Below are 22,483 nucleotides of genomic sequence, written 5' to 3' on the forward strand. Positions count from 1 at the left end.
GACCTTTCCTACTCCTGTTGTCTAAAATATTTTCTCTGGAAATTGAGTTTAGGACTGTACAGAGTACTTGCTGTACCACTAATTTAGGGACCATTCTCATGAAAATGTTATTGTAATTGGAACTGTTCTGCTTATGTTTTTGTGGGGTTTGAACCTATAACATCATTGGCCATTGGCCAATTAAATAAGTTGTGTATTATCTGGGCAGCAAGAAAGACAGAACAGACTTGGTTTTAATAATTTACTTTGAGTTTAGGGTAATCTGTTACGTGTGCTCTGACAACTGTTAATGCACATTCATACTGATGGTTGTAACTTGCCCTTACCCAGTGCTTTTTTCTGGGGGTACTCATATCCCTAAACATTTTGTGAATCTTTCTGCTTTTGTCCATTTACTGTATTTATTTTTCCTGATTTGAATTATAAAATGGTGATTTTCTTAGTCAAAATGAAAGTACTTGTCAGGGGTTCAGGAGCAGAGGCACAGGAAAGGGAGGAAACAGAGAGCGAGGGGGAGGAATCCGAAGGAAATATGAGCGATGACAGCGGCCCGAGATCTCTGAGTCTTTCCAGTGAATCGGAAGATTCACAGAAAGGAGCGCCAGTGGTCAGAGCAAGGGGGGCACCTAGGGGGACACCCCAGGAAGAAGGGACCAGAGGGGACTCAGAGAGCAGCAGTTGGAAATCGGGGCCAGCTTCCCCACCAGAGCGCAGTAGGGAGGAGGGGTCCCAGGTATCGGGATCAGGTGGCTCGCCGCAAGCGGGAGGGCATGAGTCAGGATTGGCCACACCTCCATCGGGGAGCGAGGAAACGGTCAAGAGGAAGGTTGAAGGTTGGGCGCGCGCGCCAAGTTCAAATGCACAGGAAGGCGGCACAGTAAGCAGCCCGGATAGGGAGCCAGGTCCTAAAGCCCGCTGCAAGGAGGGAGAAGAGTCCGGGGGGTCAGCGTCAGAAGAGTCCAGGAAGGAAGAGACCACGGGGGGCAGAGGGACCCAGAGAAGGAAGGAAAGACGGAAGAGGTGGAGTAAGGCTAGAGTATTAAGTTGGTGTACAGGAGGCGGAGACTCAGACGGAGCTTCGCCGGTCTAGCTTCTAAGACGTAGAGCTGCGCGCTGCGGCTTGAAAATGGAAACTGTAACTCAATAAAGACTTTTGTACAGTGTTGCCGGCTAGCGTGGTCCTCTGTGAGCTGGGATCTGGAAGCAGCTCTGACAGTACTCCTAAACCTTTTAAAGAACAAAAGCACTGCCCTTACCACAACAGTAATAAAAAGAAACATGTTCTAAGCATAGTTACTTGGAATTGAGTCTTACTGATTTCATGATTTTTTAAATTTATTTGCTTATTTGGTTAAAGGGGGCATTGATCACTATCTAGTTTTTTCTGGTTAGGTTTCTTTTGGATATTCAGTCAGATAAAACATAAAACATGAATATTTTGGGTCCTGTAGGAACTATATTTTAGAGCAGTGGGCTTCTTTACTTCTGCAAAGGGATAAACTAACAGAAATGAAACATTGATGCTTTCTCATTATATTGTTTTGAAGGGTTTTTTGTACATGTAAAGGTTTTCAAGGGCAATATATTTCGAGTCCCTCAGAATTGTCATTTACAGTCATTAAGATAAAGTCATTGCATGGTGATTTTATAAAGAAAAAAATCTGTTTAAAGTTTTAATTTATTTTAAATTAAATTAATCTGTGTTAAATAATAAACTCCCATGTGTTACAACCACCCATGTGGGTAACAATTATTTATATTAATAACATTTCTGCATTGCTTAGAATGGTTTACATAAAACACAATAATATACTTAAAAGTTGGAAAAGATAAAAGTTGGAAAATTGTAACCAAAACGAAATGAAATGAAGAAATATATTAATAATAACAAGAACAAGAACAGTGTGATGAATTGTATGAACCAGTGAAAGGCTTCTTAAATAGATGGCTCTTCAGGAGATGTTTGAACTTTACTGCTATTTCTGCCTTGTGTGGGAGGGTGTTCTAGAGAGTAGGTGGTACTACTGAGAAGCTAATTTTTGAGATGGCATTACTGTAGATGGCATTCCACCAGTTGTGGTATGGTCAGCATGGCTGTTCTAGAAGATCTGAGAGGAAGATCTGAGTTGCAATGGAGAGGCAGTTTGCTAGGTATCTTGGTCCCAAGTTTTTCAGGGCTTTATGCACCAGTAATGAAACCTGTAACAAGTCTGGGTAGCTATTAGACATGTAGACATGCTTCAAAAGGTTAACAAATCACAAAGAAGACTTGAAGGTCTTCTCTCCGACAGAGCAACCTTTTGTCACAAATGGCTCCTTATATGAATTGTGAGGACTAGTGCTTCAGAACAAGTATGTGAATTGGCCTTGATGGAAAACAAATATATTCCAACAAATAGCATTTGCCTCTTCCTCTGCCAGATCAGTTCAAAAAGGAACTTGCACTGTTCCAAAAACTCTTTGCATTCAGATCGTCTTCTGAAATTAATTGTGTAATCCTATGCATATCTACTCTGAAAAAGTCCCACTGGGTTCATTGGGACTTGCTCCCAATGAAACATAAAAGCCGTGCAGGATTTTTGCCTCGCTCTACTAGCCCTCTGTCTCCAAACTCAGCAGCAGTGATTCTTCTGGAGGCAAGTGGCCAGAATTCTCATACTACTGTTTGCATGAGTATCTGTGAATTTAGGGACTAATCCCACACTGGCATTAGAGGAATGGAACAGAGTTTCAGACACTCTCCTGAAGACACCCAGCCAAGGAAGGAGATGTATGGGGAGTGTGGTTACTGTGGCTAGTAGCTCCCATGTTTTCCCTGCCTCTCCAGTTTCCACGATTACAGCCACCAAAATGCTGATACTAATGCTAAACCTCTACTGCTACGAGGAAAGTATCTCTGACTGATTGCTGCAGGATTTTCTACCTCCTAGGTACTTTCCATCCAAACATATTCCCCAAGAGGTCCCACCCTGCAGTTTAAGAGCCACTAAGATAATGTAAATTAAAAATCATTTACTAGCTCTTTAATCCCATGGATTTAGGATTAAATATTTTATCTACATAAAGTATTGGTTTATGAATAGCATGCTGTCGAAATGATTGGATGCTCGCTGCTTTCATATCCACAAGGAGGGCTTGTGTAATGGAATAGCTTCAGAGACATCTGCTGCTGTAAAGAGCAAGTCGATTCTAGGTGTAATTTAAGGCTTTCTACCTGGCGACACTTGATGATAGAGATGTAGGCCCTGCCCTTACTTCTGTGTGTGGGGGATTTATCACTGATGAACATCTCTCTCAGCTTAATCTGTTGGAGAGTGCTGCTGCTGCTGCACTGCAGCTTGGCTTTGTGTCACATGCATACTTTAAACTGCATGAAGCTTTGATGACTTGCTTCAGGATTAATCCACTACTATCGAGAGACAGGATTTGAGGTCTTGTACAAAACGAGAGAGCAACTGTCAGCTTTCTACTCTTTCACTTTTTAACATTTGAAGAGTTGACTCCTGATTATGAACGAACGGGATTATGAGGAAGGGGGCCCAATCCCAGGTGAGTCTTAATCTTTAATAAAGAAAAAAGAGAGAGAGAAAAGCAAGTGTTTTATAAACTGCTGGTTGTTCTTGCCAGCAGAAGTCATAGAAGCTTCTTCGGAGAATTCAGATACTGTTTTCTCCAGAGTTTTTAACCACATTGCATTATTTTTTTCCAGTCCAATCCATTTCATCGTATTGGAGTTCAGTAGCACTGCATTGTAAGGCAATGCATTTAATTTTAGTGATGCAGTATTAGAATCCTCTGTTACATAAGGCAGATTAAGTACTTTTCATTTTGCTCTTCAGTATAATTTAGGTAAACAATGCTTTTTATAGATACTTTTAACAGTGATTTGGATTTTAGTGCCTGTTTTCAGGAAATTAAAGCTCTATCAGAATGTACACATGTGATAAACTTTTTCAGTAACCAAGCATCTCGTAGTGCACTTTAATGATAATCTTAATGCTTTCTTGATTTTTGTTTTATAAATTAAAATTGAAATCCTGGAAAATGTTTCAATGTTAAACACTTCATTGATACTAATTAATGCACTGGATTACTGAACTCTCCTTTTAAATTCTCAAGGAATGTGGGGACGCAGCACCTTTATTCAGGTGATGACTTTGTGGAGTCAGGAAAATAAAGGATGGTACAGTTAGGACTGAGGTGGAACTTTAGTGGTAGCTGTCCCTTTTACTACATGCTGCATTTAACTTTGGATATTTAATGTAAGTTCAAGTAGGAGTATCAGGGGAGAACAAAATTTTATTGGTAAAATTAAGGGGACAAGCTAGTCTCCTGTCAACCTTCTTCCCTGGTCTCTCATCAGGAGCCTTCCTGGGCTAAGATACTTGCATATGGGTGTGTGAAGATACTTCATATGGTGTGTGAAGGGGAAGGACTGGATCATATTCCCCAGACTACAAGCTGATTTTTTGGGAAATTGGATTTGGTTTGTTAGGAAATATGAAATAACGGGAAAAGACTATGTACTGGATATGCACTCGAATATTCTGCACTGTTCTATCTATAGTTTTACAGGATTTTCATTGAAATATTTGTTGTGTTCAAAGAAAGTGATGGCTGGTTGCTTTATTCAGATTGGGGAAGAAAACAAGATTCAGGAACAGAGTCTTTATTTCCTCAGTGTTGTGATGATCTTAACTGTTCTTAGTTTGCTTTTTCTCAAAATCTCACATGTGTGATTAACTATGAATTACAAAGTGTAAGTAGTATGGGTGGTTCTAACATTTTTTGTGAACTATGTTTGGAGCCCTTTTGGGAGTATGAGATGTAATACAAAGCTAAATGTATAAAACAGCCTTGAAAGTAGAAATATTCAGAAACTACAAGCCCATTAAATATTCTTCTAGCCTTTCCGCTTACGCATATTCCTACATAAGCTCACTGTTACATGCTGACATCCAGAAAGGGAAAAGGTAAATAAATTTCTTACATTTTGCAAAAGCATCCCTTCCCTCGCAATTTCCCCTTGTCGTAGACAACTAGATGAGCAGATATTTAAAATCCTGAAATAAAAAGGAACAATTCACAGAAATTTTGCGTGGCGGGGCTGTTAAAGTCTTACTCCTAGTGACAGAAATCAAACATGAGATACAGTTGATTTTGTGTGTCCTGATTCTATGATCCTCTGATATGGCAAATGAGAGTTCAGGATCGGGTGCTGTGTTGGCAGTTTTTACTATTTTAGTAAGATTAAAAAAAAATCATTTATATACTGTTTAATATCACCAGAGCAATTAATTTCTGCAGATTGGTGTTCTGCTGGTGTACTTTGTGCTCTGAAATGTATTGCAAATCCAGTGCATATATTGTGTTAATAAGGTTGTTAAGGTGGCCTCACATGTACACACCTTCCGTGTTGACCTTCAGTGCCCTATAAAGAGCTAATACGTATATGTGGTCAGAAGGTAGCCGAGGTCATAAGGTCTTTACCCAGTGCACTGTTCTCTTTCTCTCTATGATAGCATAATAAAACCATTCCTGAAAATCCTAGGGTGCTTTTCAACTAGCTTTTAATCAGAGTATAACAGTTGAAATCAGTGCCCACAATTAAGTTAGGTCTATTCATTTCAGTGGGTTTACTTTGAGTAAAACACCATTGACTCAACACCCCTATTTCCTACTGAAATGTTCTTTTAAGTAGTGTTTTAGTCTGATTTACTTTTTTGTAATTAAACTTTGAGCTAAATGCATTCAAGAGAATGTTATTTGAAATAACAGCTTTAAGTACATAAATTACTTTGTTGTCTGTTGTCTAGCTGTAATTAGGAAAGTTTATGTTATGCTGAACTGTGTTAGTTGTGAAGGCTTCAACTTCCCTAAATTTTTATATACCTCCATACACAGGTTGCAAAATGCATATGTAGCTTCACACAAAGCAGTGTTTGATCTTGTAGGTAAAATAGCAGACCTCAAGAATACTTAAAACTGTAACTTGAACTTATAGTTAAATTGTAAAAGAAAGCTAGAGCTTTTCTTCAGTAGTAAAATTATACCTCAGAAAAGTAGTCACTAGATCAGTGTGACTTTAAGTTACGACTTGCATGCAAAATACACTTTGACAACAGTATTATAAGCTTGCCATTAATATTCCCGTACACACTCACACAGGTTGTAGCTCTGTTATTCTGTCAAGTCTGTGTATTTAGCTGAATAAATAAGAGACTGCAGACTAGTCACCTTAAACTTTTTAGATTCCCCCCTTTCATTTGAAACCTGAAGAGCTTCATTCCATGAGGATTCTAGTGGCTTAATTCTCTTAGGGGTGAATTAACAGGCCTTTGGAGTATTGTAAGGTTCCTTATTATATGTGGGGGTGGGCACTGTACCAAATGATTCTGACCTGCCCAGTATTGTTAGAAAATTGGGGTGTGATCATGACTCAATAGTACAATGTGTCTGAATTTGTCTGAATATGCCTTCAAGGTGGATTTCTAGGTTCTTGACTGGTAGTTGCCTGAAGCTATGGAGAGCTGGAGACATGCTGCCCGATCCTACTAGACAGACCCTTGGTCTGACTCAGAGGATCCCTGTGCTCTCATAGACACTAGTACAAAATATTAGTGGTAGCAGAGCAGTTCATCTAAATCGCTGAAACTAGGCTAGCTGGTTATACTTTTCTCTTGATACGAGTGTTGCCAATGCGGTTCACATTTGTGGTATAAATAAACTTTTTAATGTCAAATGTGTAATCAGTGCTTGAAATGTGCCATTAAAGGGCAAAAGGCAATTTACTAATGTGTATTTGATATCCTTCCGGTATGTTTGAACCCTGGTTGACCCATGAGAAAGTTTTAACCTTAAACAATACTTCTATGTGCCTATAATCTCATTATACCTGGGTTCTGTGGTTATTCTTACAAAGATCAGGGTATTAGTTGTTGTTTTTCAGATTTTGAAGGCTCGGGGCTGGTGAAAAGAATGTGAACCAAAGAAAGGAAAATATTTGTACATCACAGCACCTAACCTATCATAATTCATGTAGAAATCAATATATGTGTTGATATGTAGAGCAGAAGTAGGAATGTTCTTGAATAAGGGGAAATGGCTCCAGTGAACTCCAGCTTAAAGGAGTAATAGGTCAACAAATTCATAGCTGTCAACGTTTCCCTTTTTTAAAGGGAAATTCCCTTATTCCGAATAGGATTCCTCGCAAGTAAAGGGAAAAGTTGACAGCTATGCAAATTGTACGTAGCAGGCTTTAAGGAGAAAAAAAAGTTTCTACAAAATGTGCTATGATATAATTTTTCTTCATAACAATTATTTGTGGCAGGCTATTATTGCTCAAATGATTTGCAAATGATGGTCTGAAAATGAGAAGGGGGAGTTAGCCTAAGTCCACTCACCAAGTCTGTGGCTGAGCTGGGATTTTGAATCGGATCTCTCAGTTCTGCCCAGTGCTACTGGTACTGTGTAGCAATATTTGGACCTTCCAAATAGTAAATAGTGCGAGTGAAAAAGTTATTTTTGAGACAAAGTGAAATTATTATGTTTGTAAGGCTGTTGTGAACCTTGCTTCCTTAAACTGTGCCAAATAAGAGAATCACCACAAACGAATGCAGTTAGTGTGATTGTTCTCTAAAGAATCTAAGATATTCAGGACTGTTTGTATAGCAGCTGTTAGAGGAGACAGCTTGACAGTTGATCCAGCGTGTGGCTCTCTGTTGGAATGTATTGTGGTAGCCCACTCCTATGTTCACGGATCTAGCATAAGAGATAGAGACTTGAGTAAGAACTGATTGAAACATAGCCATCAGCTATGCCTTTTTCATTATTCTGACAAAACAGTTGGGGAATGAGAAGTTGGGGTATGCCTGAGTCCAAGTAGAAGCTTCAAAGCTTTTAAGTACTGTACAGTAGTAAGATCCAATAGCTGGTGAAGATCTGCAGTTTTTAAAAGAGAGAGTTGCTTGTTGACTGGTGCATTCTGTCAACACCATTTAACATATTTGCTGTGGGAGCTGCACTGGCTGCCAATATGCTACTAGATGCAGATCAAAGATTTGCTTTTACGATTTTAAGCCCTAAACAACTTGGAACCAGGTTATTCAGCCTACCTGGCAAGTGTACCCCTCAGATTGGGCAGTACTAACGGTACTATATGCCCCAGGAGTGCACTTAGTTTGTACTAGAAACAAGGCTTTTAGGGTTGCATCTCCAACCCCTTAGAATCAGTTACCAAATGGAATTAGACAAGCATCTAGCAATTTGACATTTAGGTTTGACATTTGAATGTGTTTTTGGATAAGAAGACTCTCCTTGAAGTGTGAGCCAGTTGATTTATGGAATATCAGTTTTGCAATCTAGAAATGGCTTTACTGCTTTTAGAGTTTTTAGAAATTGTTTTATTATTTTTGGAGTTCATATTTCTAATATTTTATCACATTTTATCTTATTGTACACCAGTTTAATAGCTTCTGGCGTGAAGCAGTGTTCTGCCCACCTGCTACACACCTGACTTTCCTGAATTGAGCAGGTGTCAAGGGATATTCTCAGCATGTTTGACTGAATGTGGTTAGAAACCTCCTCACATTTGGAACTTTGCACTATCAGGATTCCTTCTGTGCATTTTTGGCCAAAGACACTTAAAACCCGACTTAAGGCTTTTACGCTCAACACAGGAGCCATTGCAGGTGGAGAATGTTTGGGTATGGCTCACCCACATAGCTATGCAGCTGCTACTGCTGTTAAGACCAGTTATTATTATTACTGTGTTTAGACTACGAGAATAATTGCTTTACTAAAGTCATGTAGTGAATTAATGGCTAAGCTAGGAGCAGCCAGCATTGAGGAGCAGTGCCCATGGAGCCACCCTCCTGACAGATATAAGCATAAAAACTCTGCTAGATCAGGCCCAAGTATTCTGTTACCACAACTCTAGGACTGCTAGGTTTACTTGGGATTGTTTGGTGAGGTACTTGTCAAAAGCTTTTTGCAAGTCTCCATACGCAATGTCAGCTGGAGCACCTGTATATGTATGCAAATTTACACTCAAAGAACTGAGACAGGACTTGCCCCTTATTTGTTTATTTTGCAAAATTTATGTACTGCTTGATTGTAACAAAACAATTAAGCGGTTTGCAAGAAATATTAAAATTATCAACAAAAACAGTTAAAACTATTTTTTAAAACCATTTAAAAACAATTAAGCCAACAGTAAACTAAGAAGATTAACAAACTGTGTGAGAAATAGATTGTCATGTAGAAATAGTGGGGATGGAGGCTGCCATTGGAGTAGCAATGAGGAACTGAAAGCCCCACAAGTCCCTGGGAATTAGCTGTCAAGAGCAGTCTTGCACAGACGTAGAAGATCAAATGCACTATAAACATATGCCTTTTTTGTAATTCAAGAGCATTTTAAAAACTTCTACTTGTATGTTAGCACAGTGCTTAGACCAGTGTACTGATCTGACCTCTCTCAGCGCTCTTCCCCTCCTGCTGCTTTCTTTCAGCTTCATTCTCATACCAGCTCAGTTCCACTGGGAGAAAACACCTAGAGGGAGGTGGTATGGTCATGGGGTGGGATTTATTCCCCCCCCCCAGCCTGTGTGCTTCTTTGGTCTTACATCTTGCTCCTGTTGGATCAGACCTACCTTAAAATACTGGATTCTGTTGTCATCACATCTAGCCTGGGCTGTAGGTGTTTCATCTGAGTTTAGATTTCCTAGATGAAAGGTACTTATGTGTATTCAAAAAGTGAAGGTTAAAACACCAAGCTTTCTGTTTAAGCTTTGATTATTTAGTGATCAAAATATTTGTGCTGCCTTTCTTTAAATAGTGTGCCTCAGCATGCCTTTGTCTTCCTGTCTATTTATCTTAATGTTACTTTGCTTGGAACGGGTTGTGAAAGGTAAATGAAGATTATGTGTGTGGTGGGGAATTGTTGCTTTGTTTGACTCTTAAGATCCCAGATTGCAGACTTGCGGGCTCCGTCATCATTCTCAGTACTGCCTCACCTCTCTGTTTGACATACAGCAAAGTAAGAATGCTGGAGAACTCAAAAGTTTGCTTAGTATTTTGTGACTTATTGGATGGTTCTGAAAAAAACTCTTATGATGAAGGGGCTTGGTTAACTTTTTATATTAGAAGAAGAGTTTGGATTTGATATCCCGCCTTTCACTCCCCTTCAGGAGTCTCAAAGCGGCTAACATTCTCCTTTCCCTTCCTCCCCCACAACAAACACTCTGTGAGGTGAGTGGGGCTGAGAGACTTCAGAGAAGTGTGACTGGCCCAAGGTCACCCAGCAGCTGCAAGTGGAGGAGTGGAGACACGAACCCGGTTTCCCAGATTACGTGACTCCCGCTCTTAACCACTACACCACACTGGCTCTCTTAAAGATCAAATTTAATCAATATACATGATATAATTGTCATGTTATTTAGTTATTTAAAAAAAATACACCACATTTATAATAATGGAAACAGGTTGCCAACTACTTGATCTTGTCTTGCATTGAGATTCATTGATGCCTTTGTTAGACATTTCTTGGTTTTGAGTTTTCTTATTTATAGGGTGAAAAGTTCAAAGAGAAACCAAAGAGAAACTCCTGTTTGAGGCTTGTGTTTAGGTTTGGTAAAACCATCACGTAAAAGGCACCGCAAAACCTTGAGCTTGTTAGATATATTATGCTCCAAGACTGTTGCTGCAAGGACAACATAACAGTAGCTGTATAGAAAGTAGATAATCATACCTGAAAACTTTATTTTCAACTGAGGTTAAGCTCTAAAGCCCATAGCAATACATTAAGGCAGGCTTTTAAATCTCTGAATACTGGCAAGGTGCCAAAGTATGCACTTTACTCTCTGACCTCAGATTTACAAGGTCATATTAACTATGCACTTATTACTGTTCCTTCCCTTGAACGATTTACTAGTTTCAAAAGGAAGATCCACGGAACAATCCACAGTACCTTTACTAGACCAACCAGAATGGCAAAATGCCAAGAAAAAAGCTTTCAAATTCTCCAGATTTCTTCCTTACAGTATATGTTGAACAAAAAGTGGATAAGTAGCTGGGAAAGGGCAGCATGCCTGGCAGCCTGCAATTTTTAACAGTTTGAGGTTGTTGCAGATGGGGTTATGTAGATGGAATTAGATTAGTTTTATCAGATGTCAAACAGATTTGAAGGAGCATCATGGCTACTAGAACAAAGAAGAAACCCTCCATTTTTCAAAATACAAATTCTAGTAGTTGGTTCTGACTCCATCACTATTTGGAATGCACAGATTCTCTGTGAGGCAGAAAACAGGACTGAAGGGAATCATATAGTCTTTATAGTACCAACACTAGAGTTTAGTTTTAGGTAGTATATTACAAGGTATGTTGTAAATAGTTGGAGGGGAATGCAATGTTTTTTAGGACTGCTGAAGGACATTTTCATGGCCCCAATATGTATGTTGAGACATGTTTATTGCTCTGAAAGATCTTCTGTATAGATGTGCAGAGTAGAGAGGTTAATGTACAAGTATGACTTCAGCAATGCTGTATTCGAAGAGATTATTTCTATTGCATCGTTTGCAGTACTCAGACTATGTCAGTATCTAACAAAGTTGATTGGCTAAATTCATGGCTATCAGTTTAAAATGTGGTCTACCAAGTAGCTATTTTTTCAGGGTCAGCCATGGTAATTTAACAGCAGCCAAGCTCTAGCAGTTATGATCAAGCTCACCTGCACTATTTGTATGCTAATCTAGAGAGCCTTACATGAATTAACCAGATCAAGAGAATGGATCTTGACAGTCAGCTGTGTAACAGCTTAAAACTTAGGCTGCATTCTGTACTCCTTACTTGGGAGTAAGCTTCATTGATCTCAGTGGGTCTCAGTTGATCTGTATAGGATTGCATTGTAACTGTCTGAGCTGCATTGACAGGGTCTGTGAATGTGATGAGTTGTAATTCAAGGACCCGCCACCCGCTTGAGGATAAGAAAACCACATGGACACGATATACAGTGGTACCGCGGGTTAAGTACTTAATTCGTTCTGGAGGTCCATTCTTAACCTGAAACTGTTCTTAACCTGAAGCACCACTTTAGCTAATGGGGCCTCCTGCTGCTGCCGCGCCACCGGAGCACGATTTCTGTTTCATCCTGAAGCAAAGTTCTTAACCTGAGGTAATATTTCTGGGTTAGCGGAGTCTGTAACCTGAAGCGTATGTAACCTGAAGTGTATGTAACCCGAGGTACCACTGTATAAGGTTAATGGGCTAAAAAAGGCCACAACTTTATTGATTACAGCATGTGAGAGGTATTGGCTTAGGCTTTGGATAAACCCCAGCAAGTGACTCCACCCCCTCAGGGAGGGGTGAGTCTATCAAGGGTTAACCACCAGTGGGAATAGCCTGTTGATGCAAATACAACTGAAAGCTCCCCCTGATGTCACCGGGGGTCATGCCATGGCCCTAGCCACTAGCAAGGGCATCGGACAGGATCCACGACTGCCGGATTCCTTTACCGGAATACCCATAAAGTGGACGGGTAGGCGATGGCCACACCCTGCCCTCCAATACACAAACATATTCCAATGCCTAACCACCAATACCAAAAAGTTGTGACGATTTGCTACGAGGTAGGCGAAAAACCAAGTGGCCGGTGCCAGTTCGCCAGTTGGATAAAAATTCCTACCTGGCCCCTTGGCCAACCAAGGCTTCCAACCAGAGGTCCATAGCAATGTCAAGAACCAAGCAATGAACTAGAGGGAGGGTTTTTATACATTATCAGGACAGACTAGGTTTAAACAAACAGGTGTTCCAGGCACTTCTAAATTGTTTCTAGGGGAAGATAATTTGTTCCTATGGAAATGATAACGATTTATGCTTTGAACCATGCTTTCAATTGCAAGAAGGCTTCTAAGTATGTTTGGAAGAATATATGTTGAAACCCTGCAGACCGTAGATGTGTGAACATCTCAAGAGGAGGCTGTGCACCTGGTGGTTCTGAGGGCAGGGCTTATACATGTGTCCCTTTCCTGTGTAACTTTTTAGCCCTTGTATACAAGGGAAAATCTGAAAAGACTATTGTGTCTTTTCAGTACACACTTAAACCCATCTCACAATTCACAGTTTGGGACACTCATTTACAGTACAATCCTTATAGCTATAAGCGTTGGTTTTTGCATGGTCAAAAAATGTGAAAATTACTATGAGGAGTTGCTTCACAAGTCCTTTACTGAATAGCTTCCATTGCAGTTGTGTTTTAAGTTGTAACTAACAACTCAAATCCACCAAGATGGAGAATTATTAGCCCCCAGTTTACTCAGTTACCAACATATAAATCTATCCTGGCAATTTTTTAGTTATTTTAAAAATAAAACTATACACATTTTTATTAATGTGGTACAGTACTTGTTTTGCTCCCATTTATTTGAACATACTTCCTGTGTTCTCATCAGAAAAGGTGTAAGAGCACACAAATCTGCCGCTATTAAAGTCTGTTGTTGCTGGTTATCCAATAAGATGTTAAATATAGCAATCCTTGATAATTTTAGCTTTCCTTGGTGGAACTGGCAAGTGGCCAATCAATTAAACTGATTCTTCATATTTCAAGGAGCACCAGTATAGAAGATTATAATTGCTTCTAAAGTGGATGGTTCAACTTTGTTATTAAGTTGTGCTGGAAGAGTTCATAAACTATGTAAGATGCTTCTTGGATATAATAAACACTAGAAACATTATGATCGTAATAATCAATCGTAAAACAATGTTCTCAAAAACAACCTTGCAAAAAGAGAGACCACAACAGCCTCCCCCCACCCCTCCGTTAATCATTTAATGGACAGGCAGCTTCCATCCAAGCTGTTCTCTTGCCTAATGTCTGAGCTTGTGTGCTGCCTATTGCTGCTCATCATGGCTGGCCTTTTAAGAAAACTAGGAACACCTCTCCCCTCATAGCTTCCTAGTATCATCCAGCCCATTTCTTTGGTATAAAGAGAGCCAGGTGGGTTGTGAGAGCTCCCAACAGGTTTGAGGTTCTCTGATAGCATTTCCCCAGATTCTTCTGGGCAGGGTTCCTTTTTTCAGCCTGCGGAGTGGCACAGAGGTGGATGTAGAAGACCATGGTCTGGGTAGGAGAATAGGCAAGCAAGGATGTAGAGGGCAGAAAGTTGCGAGCTATTCATCCAGAGGCAGCAGTACAAGTCGGGGTGGAAATGGTTGTGGAAGAATGTGAATTAATATTATAGGAATGGAATGGTTTGTCTTCCAAGTTGAAACCTGTTGGTTACTGTAGAATGAGGCCAGGATATAAGCAATGGATGATATCCAACTTAACAGTTCTGCTGGTGCAAGGACTTTTAGTTGTGCAGTGGAACTTGTCTGCACTCAACTTTCCCCATGTGCCCTCTATATGCCCCTTAAATCTTTTTCAAAGGATTGGTGGAATCCCCAGAACAAATTTAGGGGGTCACTGGGAGAGGAGGGGTTGGGGAAGCTGCATTGCACAGCTAAAAGTCTTTACGCTAGTGGAACTGTTTAGTTGGATGCCCCCAATATATTTTTCAGAGCAGACTGGCTCATTTGATTTCAGATTTTAATATGTTCCCCCTGTTGAGATCCATCACTATCAATGAATTTCAAACCAGCCATGGCAGTTTTTGCATCCCTTGCCAGCGTGGAAAATTACTTGAAGAGAAGGATCACTGATCCTTTCCTTTTCACACAATTTGCTGTGTGATGCATATATGCTGAGACATGGGAGCTTCTATCCTCACAGTCTGTTTCATGGTAGTTTATTGATGTGACAAAGGCTTGTTGATTTAATAGGATTTCACACTTTAGACCAAATAGCTTTGAACAGCTGGGAAATTTTTGCAACCTTCTGCAGAGTTTGTACAGTCGCCTCACTAAAACCCTAGGTTTAATATGCCTAGCAGTGGGTGATATTGCACAATAAGTCAATATACAAACAATGGTTACAAATATTTGGTGTATATTGCCACACATCTTTCATTTTTTTTAGCTGCAGAACTATCACTTTTATTTCCCTAGGCTTCAATACTGCACTTTTAAAGCATGCCTTAGTCTCACTGGTTTCAACTGGGACTAAGTCAGGGTACTGATATTGTTGGTTATTATGGGACAACGGCCTCTGAATTCCAACTCTTGAATTGATATCAGATGTGAGTTGTGTGACTAACCACTGGTGCCTTCCAGATGTTGCTGCTTTACTTTGCCTAGACAAAAATATGTTTTTACAATATACCTGAAGCAGCTGGTGCGCAAGCTTTCACATAGGGCAGAGGGAAGGAAATTCCACAGTACAAGGGTAATGGTGGGAAATGCCCTTCTTTGGATCACCAACCTGTGATAGAGGGACACGGGTGGTGCTGTGGGTAAAAGCCTCAGCACCTAGGACTTGCCGATCGAAAGGTCGGTGGTTCGAATTCCCGCGGCGGGGTGCGCTCCCATCGCTCGGTCCCTGTGCCTGAAAACCTAGCAGTTCGAAAGCACCCCCGGGTGCAAGTAGATAAATAGGGACCGCTTACTAGCGGGAAGGTAAACGGCGTTCCGTGTGCTGCGCTGGCTCGCTAGATGCAGCTTGTCACGCTGGCCACGTGACCCAGAAGTGTCTGTGGACAGCGCTGGCTCCCGGCCTATAGAGTGAGATGAGCGCACAACCTTAGAGTCTGGCAAGACTGGCCCGTATGGGCAGTGGTACTTTTACCTTTACCTTTTTAACCTGTGATAAGTAAAATTTCCCCAGATGATCCTTAGGGCTGGGCAGTGTTGGGTTTTCAACATCACAGTGTAGTGATAAACAGTGATGTTGAGAAAAGCTGCATCAGCACCAACTGGCGAGGTACTGGGTGAAACTGCTGCAACTCTCACCATGGGAACTGAGGCGTTTTCACCCCAGCACCTCGCAGTCTGAGGCCAATATAGCTGGCTCAAGCCTACTGCTCAGCTGGGGGACAGGTGAGCTCCAGTCCCCAGCGGAGCTAGCACGCAACCAGCAGGGGACTCAGGGCGCCTTGGCCAGGCTCCCTCCACTTTCGATGACGGGCGGGCGGGCAAGCTACCTTGCCTGCTTGCTCCCCACTCCCCGAAGACAGACCAAGCCTGTCAGGCTCCTTGCGTTTGACTGCCTTGGCCTTCGCCCGTGCGGGTGTGCTGCCTCTTTCCCGGGGGGGGGTGTCATTCACCCCAGGAGAAAGGACACAGCCCACCTGCTGAATTCCGTAAGGCGTGGGGTGCAAAGCCACCCTTTCTGCATTTTGCGAGGGGCTGCTGGTCAACTCTGGAACCGCCAGCAGCATCAAAGAGCCCCTACACTGCCTTGCTGCCTTTCACTGGGAGGATGGGCTCCATCTTTCTGGCTCTGCACACCAGGCCTTTCTCATCTGGGAAAGGCGGGCTTGCACTTCTCAGCTGTGCTGCCCTGATCCCGCGCCTACTCTCGTGCAAGCAGGAGCGAGGTCGGGGCTCTCTCAGCTGGGAAGGGGGAGCACTTTAACAGAGCCCCCATCCCACCACTGGCCCATGTGAGCCAGTGGCAGGTCAGGGGCTCCATAAAACTGCTTGGCTGAGGCGAGGGCACTCCTCAGCCAAGCAGATTAAAGAAGTGGAAGAAGGAACAAGCGGTATAAGCTTGTTTCTCCCTCTGCCTGGGCAGAGTGCGATGGCGGTTTCACCAGCGGTATATCGCTGATGAAACTGCTGCCACTTGAGTCCCTCTGCCGGCTAGTTTGTTTCTCCCTCCGCGTGCTCAGCAGCCTCCATACGGGTCCTGGGTGATATATTGCCCAGGCCTAGTGATCTTACAGGTCTGTACAAGACCAGGAGGCTTACAGGTTTGGGGCTCCTTCTCTCATAGACTCCAGCCAGCATAGCGAGAAGTCAGGGATGATGGGAATTGTAGTCCAACAAACGCATGCCGGCTACATACCAATCTATGGCCTAGAAATGTAATTTGAATTGGAAGTGTCATTAGCCAGTGGCAAGATGAGGTATTCTTGTGTAATCTTTATTTTATCTTGAGATAGGCGATATTTATTTTTATTTTATTTATTTTAAACATTTATATGTTGCCTTTAGAAGTAAAAAAAATCATCCAAAGCAGTTTACATAGTAAAATAAGAATACATCGACTGAAACAGAATAAAATAGCAACCCTAACATTCCCAAAGAACATTTCAGATAAGTTGTTCTATAAAATATAGCGGAGAAAATTAGCAATAAAAGATCCACACAGGTGAATAATTTACCAGTCCAAAAGCCACTTGAAACAGCTTTACGAAAAGATTGGACTGTACAGGACTTCCAAATGTCAACAGGTAGGAAGTTCCAGAGCAGGGACTACCACAGAAAATGCCCTTTCTTTCATATTACAGCTCACTGATTTTTGGTGACAAGCAAAGGTTAAAACCAGTACCTTAAAATGGGCCCAGATGTGCAGTGGCAACCAGTGCAGCTGATAAGAGTGCTTTGTTTGATCTGGCCATCTATCATCTGTTGGGACTAGCAGTGGCATTTTCTACCTGCTGAAGCTTCCGAGCTATCTTTAAAGGCAGCCCCACATGAAGCAAGTTACAGTAGTCAAGCCTGGACTTCACTAGGGCAAAGGTTACTGTGCTAGGCCAGACCTCTCTAGATAGAGATGCAGCTGACCTACAGGGCAAAGCTGAAGAAGTCCACCTCTGGCTGTTGATGCCATCTGTCAGCATGTTATTCAGAAGGACTCCCAAACTGTGAACTTGGATCTTCATGTAGGACCAGCTGTAAACCACCTGCTGGAGCAGTCAATGGCCTGACTCACAATTCCTCCATCTTACGTGGATTTAATTTTGATTTGTTTCGCCTTCTCCATCCCAATATTGCCCATGTAAGACTTCTACAGCCTCCCTGGGATCTGAAGATGGAAATGAAATGTGCGACCCAGACCTCAAACCATATAAGTGATCCAGGAAGATATCATTGTTGATGGTATTGAATATCACTGAGAAGTCCAGGAGACTAATATAAATGGCAGCAGCAGGGACTTCGTTGGATGGAATTTACAGAGAAACGTGTCAGTGACCCAAGATTAAAAATAAAGTGTACGTTGGAGTTCAGAAGACTGTTAAGTAATCCGAAATTCCTTGTTCCTATTGATGGGAATACTTATCGCACAATAGCAGAGCTGGCATAACTGTCTAGGAATCTTAATGATTCAGAGTTTGTTAGCATTTGCAGATTGTCATGTGTTGATTGAGGTTGTTACAGTAGGTTTAGGCAGAACTCTGCAGCATTGGGGTTGGACAAACAGTGACATGGGGAATAGTTGGGTTTAGAGACTTGTTCATTAAATTAAAATATTTATTCCCTTCCTTTTGCCGAATAGCTCAAGGCAGACTGCAGTAAACCTCAAAGTGCAATAAAATATACAATGCAAGAATATAATAAAGGTGAAGGACCCCTGACAGTTAAGTCCAGTCGTGAACGACTCTGGGGTTGCAGCGCTCATCTCGCTTTATTGGCCGAGGGAGCCAGTGTACAGCTTCCGGGTCATGTGGCCAGCATCACTAAGCCGCTTCTGGCAAACCAGAGCAGCGCATGGAAACTCCGTTTACCTTCCCGCTGGAGCAGTACCTATTTATCTACTTCAGGCCTGTGGGGAAGATTTCAGCTGGTGAACAAGCTTGCACACAATCCAAACAATGCTAGCAATACTAATCAGTATTACTATCTCTATTTGTGTATACTGTATTAAAATTTTAAATCTGTAACTAGTATGGTATGAGAACAGGTCATAATCGGCTGCCCAAAAGCTGCTGTGATCACAGGTCTTATTTTACGTGCACTTACGTTGCTATTTCATACTGCCTACAGCTCACAATTTTGTATTTACTGTAGGTGCTGACATTATTTGTCTTTGTTACAGTCAAACGCATTCTTAAGTGTGCTTTAAGTCCCACTAAAAGTGTTTCACAATTTCCTCTGACCTCCTCTAGTGTTTGTGAAAGAGGTGCTTCAGAAGACAAGTCCTGTTTGCTTGTTGGCTGCTAAACTGTTCCATTACTAAGTTTCAGGTAGAAATCTTGTTTCCTTTTACACCTAAAGTGTTGTGTTTTGAACATGAGATATGCTATACCTTGTCACACTAATACAAATGGGCTAATGAGGAATAATCCTTCCTTTTCTGAGGATGTGTAATGCTGAGGATTTTTTAAATAAGATTTATAGGCTTCCTAAGGATAAGACTCATTAGGCTCAGAGGTCAACAGGATAGTCATGCTCTTTATTTTTGTTCTGTTTGTTGCAGGTGCCTGTAGATAAGGAAGCTAGGAAAATTGGTTTGCAAAGGATTGTATTTGTTTAAAATCATGTTGTTGAAAGTTAATAGATTGTTACTAACCTATTTGAATTGGCAAACCTTCCTCCTCCCCATCTAATTTGCGCAACTGAAATCATGTAAGCCTGTTTTTAACACCTCCATTGTAGATAAAATGCTGGCCCTGTGAAGGAATTGTTACAATAAAAACATCAAGCAAAGGCTTCAGCTGTGTGTACTACTTTTTCTTTTAGCACTCGTGTCCCTTTCTTAGATATGAGGCCTAAATTTCAGCGTTATCTTTAGAATGGAAGACTTTCCTAATAAATTTGGTCACATTAGTATATTAATTCACTTTGTTGTGAATTACAGAGGTTAGAAATGTTCCTGTAAACAAGTTGCTCTTTTTGCAGAGGACTGCTTCCTTTTTATATGGCATCATTCAGCAGTTCATACTATCTCAGTTGCCTCAATATTTGTCTATGACATTTCATAAAGTGGGGTGGGGGCTGTGAGGAAGCGAGGACCTCTCCCCCCTTCCATCTTCTTTTCTCCATTTCCAGCCTCTCTCAGCTTTAGCCTTCCCTCCATTCCTGTGTTCTATTCTGCCCCTCTCTTTCCATATTTGTAATCGTTTCTCAACATTCTCAAATCAATTTTCACTTCAGGTAATAAAATGAGAGCATTTAATATTTGCTCATATTTTCTGCAGCCCAAGAACTTTTCAAAACCCAAATTGAACTCAGGAGGCAAGCAATGCATAACTCAGAACATGTTTGCTTGGCATCTGAGCCTGAAACCATCACTTTTTTAAAGGCAAGCCAGGTGGATAATAATCCAGTTTAAAAGTCTTGATAACCCTTCTTTGTTTTTGAAGAATGTATGTTGCAGTCCTTAAGATGTTTTACTGTTTTTATTATTTCCACTTAACACTTGGGGAAACCCAGCCAGATGGGCGAGGTATAAATAATAAATTATTATTATTATTATTATTAATGACACTGCACCTACTAATTCTATCAGTTGTTTGATATATTTCATCTTAATTCTTTTGTATATTTGGTGGCGTATTTCCTTAACCTTTCACTATTTTTATCATGTAATAAAGCCTTTCCCATAGCTATACATACATTCCCATAGCCGTACATGGCAATCTTGCTTAAGCTACGCATATGTCTATCCAGTCATTACAGTGGTGCCCCGCAAGACGAATGCCTCGCAAGACGGAAAACCCGCTAGACGAAAGGGTTTTCCGTTTTTGAGCTGCTTCGCAAGACGATTTTCCCTATGGGCTTGCTTTGCAAGACGAAAACGTCTTGCGAGTGTTCCGATTTTTTTCCGCTCCCCCCCCTTTTTCTAAGCCGCTAATAGCCTTTTAGCCGCTAATCCGCTAAGCCTTTAATAGTTGCTAAGCCTTTAATAGCCGATAAACTGCTAATAGTGCTAATCCGCTAAGCCGCTAATAGGGTTGCTTCGCAAGACGAAAAAACCGCTAGACGAAGAGACTCGCGGAACGGATTAATTTCGTCTTGCGAGGCACCACTGTACTTGGAAGGAGTATCTCTTAGGACTCTGAAATAAACCATTTAGAGTTCCAGCATGAAGGAAACAGATATACAGGTCGTAAATACGAACACTGAAGTGTACCTATAGACAAGCAGGCAGAAATGCTGATTCTGACCTTTTAAAGCCCTGCACAGACTGGATGCTGCCTGTCTGAAGAAATACCTCTTAAATTATTATATATATAGCTCATTGAGATTGTTGAGGGCTTTCTTCTGTGAGTGTACCTGCTTTCTATACAGAGACCTCTGTTAGGAGAAAGACAGGGAAAGTGTGTCCCTGTTACATCTTCTCGACTCTCAGCATTGTTCAATACCCTTGACAATGATATCCTTGTGCAGCGGAGTTGTGGGTGGGTGGGTGGCACTGCTTTATGGTGGTTCCAGTCCTACTTGGATGGACATTTCTAGAGAGTGATGCTTGGGGAGAGTTCTTCAGCCCCGTGGAGCCTTCAGTAGGGTTTCTCACTGTTCAATTTTATCCTCTAAATCTACATGAAACCACTGAGTTGGGGTCATCTGGAGGGTTGGAGTACATTGTCACAATATGCTGATGACACTCAGCTCTACTTCTCCTTTACATTTGCAGGTGAGGCAGTGGATATGCTGGACCATTGTCTTGCCTTGGTAAAGGAGTGGATGAGAGCCAACAAACTGAAGCTCAATCAGATAAGATTGAGGCACTGTTAGTGGTTCAGAGATAGCCTAACAACTGTTGTCTATGGTCTGGTAACACCTAGGTTTAGAATTACTGCAACATGTTATCTGTACAGCTACCTCTGAAGACGGTTCTGAAACTTCAGCTAGTGCAGAATTTGGTGACCAGGTTGCTCACCGTGACAAGACGGTTTGAGCATATTACACATCCTAGTCCAACTGAACTGGTTGCCAATGAGTTTCTGGGCCCAATTCAAAGCGCTGATTTTGACCTATGAAGCCCTAAATGGCTCAGAACCGCAATACCTCAAGGTCTGCCTCTCTCCATATGAACCTACCTAGACCCTGATATCATCATCTGAGGACCTCCTTCATTTCCATCCTCCACAAGCAGTCCAGAAGGTGGCAACATGAGAACAGGCCTTTTCTGTGGTGGCTCCTCCTTTGTGGAATGCTCTCCCAAGGAAGGCTTGCCTGGCACCTTCATTATACACTTTTAGGCGCCATGTGAAAATGTTCCTCTTCCACTAGGTCTTTGGCTGATAAACATCTTACACCTTTTTAAAAAAGGTTGTGGGAGGTGCAAGGGGTGGTGGGTATTGTTTTTTGTGTAGTGGTAGTTCTTGTTTTTATCGTGTATTTCCTACTTTTATGTTGTATTTTTGTGTTGTGAGCCAGCCTGAGATCTGCGAGTGAAGGGTGCTATATAAATTTTAATAATCAATAACAACACCACCAACAAAAACAATAATAAGTCAAGTACTCATTAGCTGTGTGGTTCTGGATCTAGATCTGCTCTGAATATGGTCATTGGTGTTGGAACATATTTTTGTGACTCTGACGTCAGGTAATGTCTGTAAATTGCCAAACATTAGCTGAAAAAAGAATTCTAAAGATACCTGTTATAGCTGGTGGATAGAAGAGTGGAAGTGTGCTGCCTTTTTGGCATGCAACAAGTTCATTA

General features: G+C 41.4%; 2 protein-coding genes across 7 annotated transcripts in view; one reads left to right on the top strand and one right to left on the bottom strand.

The window, feature by feature from the left end:
- Window positions 1-22,483, bottom strand: part of MAJIN (membrane anchored junction protein) — a gene marked incomplete at its 5' end in the record, with an annotated part of 238,719 nt that overhangs the window by 64,362 nt on the left and 151,874 nt on the right. The gene's annotated exons all lie outside the window — the stretch shown is intronic.
- The window catches only part of SLC12A7 (solute carrier family 12 member 7), a 99,630-nt gene that overhangs the window by 20,503 nt on the left and 56,644 nt on the right, over window positions 1-22,483 (top strand). Inside the window, exon 1 of one of the 4 annotated variants that reach the window (XM_082234235.1) lies at window positions 3,439-3,549. The exons of the other annotated variants lie outside the window; for them this stretch is intronic. Within the exon in view, the coding sequence (XP_082090361.1) occupies window positions 3,510-3,549 (40 nt within the window). The 5' untranslated portion in view covers window positions 3,439-3,509. Of the gene's footprint in view, window positions 1-3,438; window positions 3,550-22,483 lie in introns of those variants that run through there. 4 annotated transcript variants of the gene reach the window in all.

This window comes from Podarcis vaucheri (genome assembly GCF_965113315.1).
Source record: "Podarcis vaucheri genome assembly, chromosome: 8".
In the NCBI taxonomy this organism is placed as follows: domain Eukaryota; kingdom Metazoa; phylum Chordata; class Lepidosauria; order Squamata; family Lacertidae; genus Podarcis; species Podarcis vaucheri.